Source organism: Plectropomus leopardus, unplaced genomic scaffold (assembly GCF_008729295.1).
Source record: "Plectropomus leopardus isolate mb unplaced genomic scaffold, YSFRI_Pleo_2.0 unplaced_scaffold14940, whole genome shotgun sequence".
NCBI classification, from domain to species: domain Eukaryota; kingdom Metazoa; phylum Chordata; class Actinopteri; order Perciformes; family Serranidae; genus Plectropomus; species Plectropomus leopardus.
Genome location: NW_024615991.1, coordinates 1 through 3121, shown reverse-complemented (window position 1 = coordinate 3121; position 3121 = coordinate 1). Strand labels below are relative to the sequence as shown.

Sequence of the window (3121 nt, the reverse complement as noted above, 5' to 3'; positions counted from 1 at the left end):
TCAGAGAGCGATCATGTGACACCTACACGTACACAAACACTACCTGCTCATCGCTGGGGGGGCGGGGCAGCAGGACTCGGGTCCTGATTGGTTTCGATCCTCCGCAGTGATGGCTCTGAAGCTGACTGTACCACCTGAATGTCTGCAGACAGACGGAGCAGCTGTGAGGCTTCTCTCCTGTGTGAATTCGCATGTGTTTCTGTAATGTCAGTTTCTCCGTGAAAGTTTTCTGACAGACAGAGCAGCTGTGAGGTTTCTCTCTCGGATGAGTATATCTCCTGTGTATCTTCAGGTCTAACACCCGGCTGAATCTTCTCTCGCACTCAGAGCAGCCGAACGGTTTCTCTGAATCTCTGACGGCGACGACTTCTTCCTTCGGAGAGTTTGAAGCTGGCTGAGGCACAGTGAGTCTCTGGTGCCGCTGTGAGGACTGAGGCTTCTCCTCTTCATCGTCACTGGAGCTCCACTCCAGCTGCTGAGCGGGAACCTGGTCCTGACCCACCAGCTGCTGGATGTCTGCAGCACACAGGAGACACACCCTGAGACAAACTGTGATTAATGCTCGACGTTAACGGAGCCTTCTGTCCAAACTCTGAATCTGATACAGATTGTGGAGACAGTGTGGCGCAGTTCCAGCGAGATACAAATGTAGGAGACAAATTAAGTGAAATAAGCAGAACAGAATGAAAATAGTTCTCAGTCCACATGTGACCATGTGTTTAATGACCTCACTGAGCACCGCCGACCACAACGCTGCCTCCGTTTACTGCGCGATTAATCTAATCGCAATTGCAATTGCGATTTCAGACAGTGCGATTACATAACCACAAACAAGGCTGCGATTTGCGATTTAAATCAAATAAATGTGCGTGTGTGTGCCTGTGAACGTGACTGCCTCTCCTCTAGTGTGTGGAGCCCAGGCTGAGTCGGTAGCGACAAAAAATGCAACGTCTGTTATATGGTGATACTTTGGGTTCAGGTACGGCGACGTTGCACAGAAAGACCTGCAGTGTAAAACCTGCAAAGTTCAAGTCGCCACGATCGACCGACCGATCTGTGTCAACCCTTGAGACAGCGCAGAGAAAATATGAAGAATGCATGCGAGAAAACACTGCATCGGGCCTGAGAGGCTTACGCAGCGCGGGACCTGTGAGGAGCGTCAGGTGACCATCGCGACAGACAACGCCACGAACATCATCAAGACGGTGCAGCTTAATAACGGCAAAGACTCCGCTGTTTTGGCCATAGACCTCATCTTGCTATTGGTAAGTGAATTCTTTCTGCACTCCTCTGCCTATCTGCCATGTTTACTATTTCTTTTTTTAATCTGTATTTTTTTATAAATTATATTATTCGACCATTCTGAATAAGTCAAACTGCATTATCAGCCCCACATGGTTACAAACAGCTTGTTGGTTACTAGTAATTGTCTGTTATGTGTTTGCTTTTGCTTTTGATGAATTTAAAAGTGTGCTATATATATTAAGGTTCTTCTTATTCTGATTATTATTATTATTCATGTTATCATTATTATAGGTGATGGAAATTCACCAGCAGCAGCAGCAGCCTGAAACGCAGCGCACCATATTTTTGGAGGAGGATAGCCTGGATGTGGAAAGTCCACCTGCAGCCAAAGCCAAGAGAAAAACTTTAGCCAGTTAAAGGAAACACTTATTTTTATGGGAAAATATTAAATTATTCTGAAAACAGTACTGTAAAAACTTCTTATTCTACTTAATATTTGTATGTTCTGAGTTGAGAAATACACACTTTGAAACTATTATTATTCTCTGCATTTTTCTTGATAACCATGAAGGTACTCACGATATCATTTATTTATTTTATCATAATCGCAAATCGCAACATTGTTCAGTATAATCACAATCGCACATTTTTACCAAATTGTGCAGCACCAGTGCAATATTACGACCTCCTGCGCCGTCGCCTCCTTTATTATTCGGTGAAACGTTTGACTCCATCTGTTGCCTGTTTCAACGGCAACACAGAGAACGCATACAAGTATGAGGACAGAGATGTCAGAGACGTATTTTCTAGACATATTATCTAGTTAAGAAATATTATACACCTACGAAATATTTCCTGGAGATATTATGTACGAGATAAACTTTGTATTACATTATATTATCTACCTTGGAGATTTTATTTACCTAGAAGATATCTACAGATATTGTCTACCAGGGATATATTATCTCAAGATAGTATCTATCTAGGAGTCATTTTCTGTAGGTGTTGTCTTTTTGGTCTCCTAGGAGATATTTTTAAGAGATATTGTCTACCTAGGAGATATTATCTACAGATATTATATTACCTAGCAGATATTATCTTGAGATTATCTCCCTGGATATTATTGACTCTGGACATATTATCTGGTAGGATATAAACTTTTAGGTCACCTGGAAGATATTATCCAGAGATATTATCCACCTAGGAGATTCTAGCTACCTAGATAATATTATCTACAGACATTTTCTACCAAGGAGATATCATCTACCTAGGATTATCCATCTAGTAGACATTGTCTCCTAGGTAGGAGATACATTTTTTGGCTTAATTGAGCTGTTTTCAGAATTTCAAAAAGCTGTGAAAAGCGAAGTGCTTTGTGCATGATGCAAAGAGCATTAAATGCAGCGTAAAAAAAAAAGGTTTCACCTGACGGAGGCTCTCCAGTCTCCGAGCCATCAATAATGACCTCAGTCTGAGGTTCAGGACACGTCCAGACATCACACCCATGAAAACTGTCGGAGGTTTCATCATTTCTCAGAGAGTGTACAGCTGACTGGGTCTCTCTGGTCTCCTTCCCATCATCACTGGGGGGACGTGGCAGCAACCTGTATCTGGTTGGTTGAGATCCTAAACACTGATGGTTTCTGAGGCAAGAAAGCAAAGTGAACCTCCGGTGACAAAAACAGCAGCTGAACCTGTCCTCTCCTGTGTGGGTTTTCATATGTTGCTTCAGATTTCCCTTCTGCTTAAATCTTCTCTCACACTCAGAGCAGCTCACTGATTTCTCTCCTGTGTGAGTCATCAAATGTCTGTTGAGACTCCCTTTGTGGTCAAATCTTTTCCCACACTCAGAGCAGCTGAATGGTTTCTCACTGAC

General features: G+C 42.8%; 1 protein-coding gene across 1 annotated transcript; it reads right to left on the bottom strand.

The window, feature by feature from the left end:
- Positions 1-9: 9 nt before the first annotated feature.
- Positions 10-3115, bottom strand: LOC121964274 (oocyte zinc finger protein XlCOF8.4-like). The gene is made up of 2 exons (XM_042514490.1): positions 2671-3115; positions 10-516 (listed from the first exon to the last, which is right to left on the bottom strand). Exons 1-2 carry the CDS (start codon positions 3044-3046, stop codon positions 23-25), a joined length of 870 nt encoding a protein of 289 aa, XP_042370424.1. The 5' UTR covers positions 3047-3115; the 3' UTR covers positions 10-22.
- Positions 3116-3121: the final 6 nt, after the last annotated feature.

Excerpts from the sequence above, each read along its gene's own strand:
- LOC121964274 (XM_042514490.1), bottom strand. The coding sequence starts at position 3,046 with ATGACTCACACAGGAGAGAAATCAGTGAGCTGCTCTGAGTGTGAGAGA. Across the intron at positions 517-2,670 it reads GACTGGAGAGCCTCCGTCAG|ACATCCAGCAGCTGGTGGGT; the intron begins GTGAAACCTTTT and ends TGTGTGCTGCAG.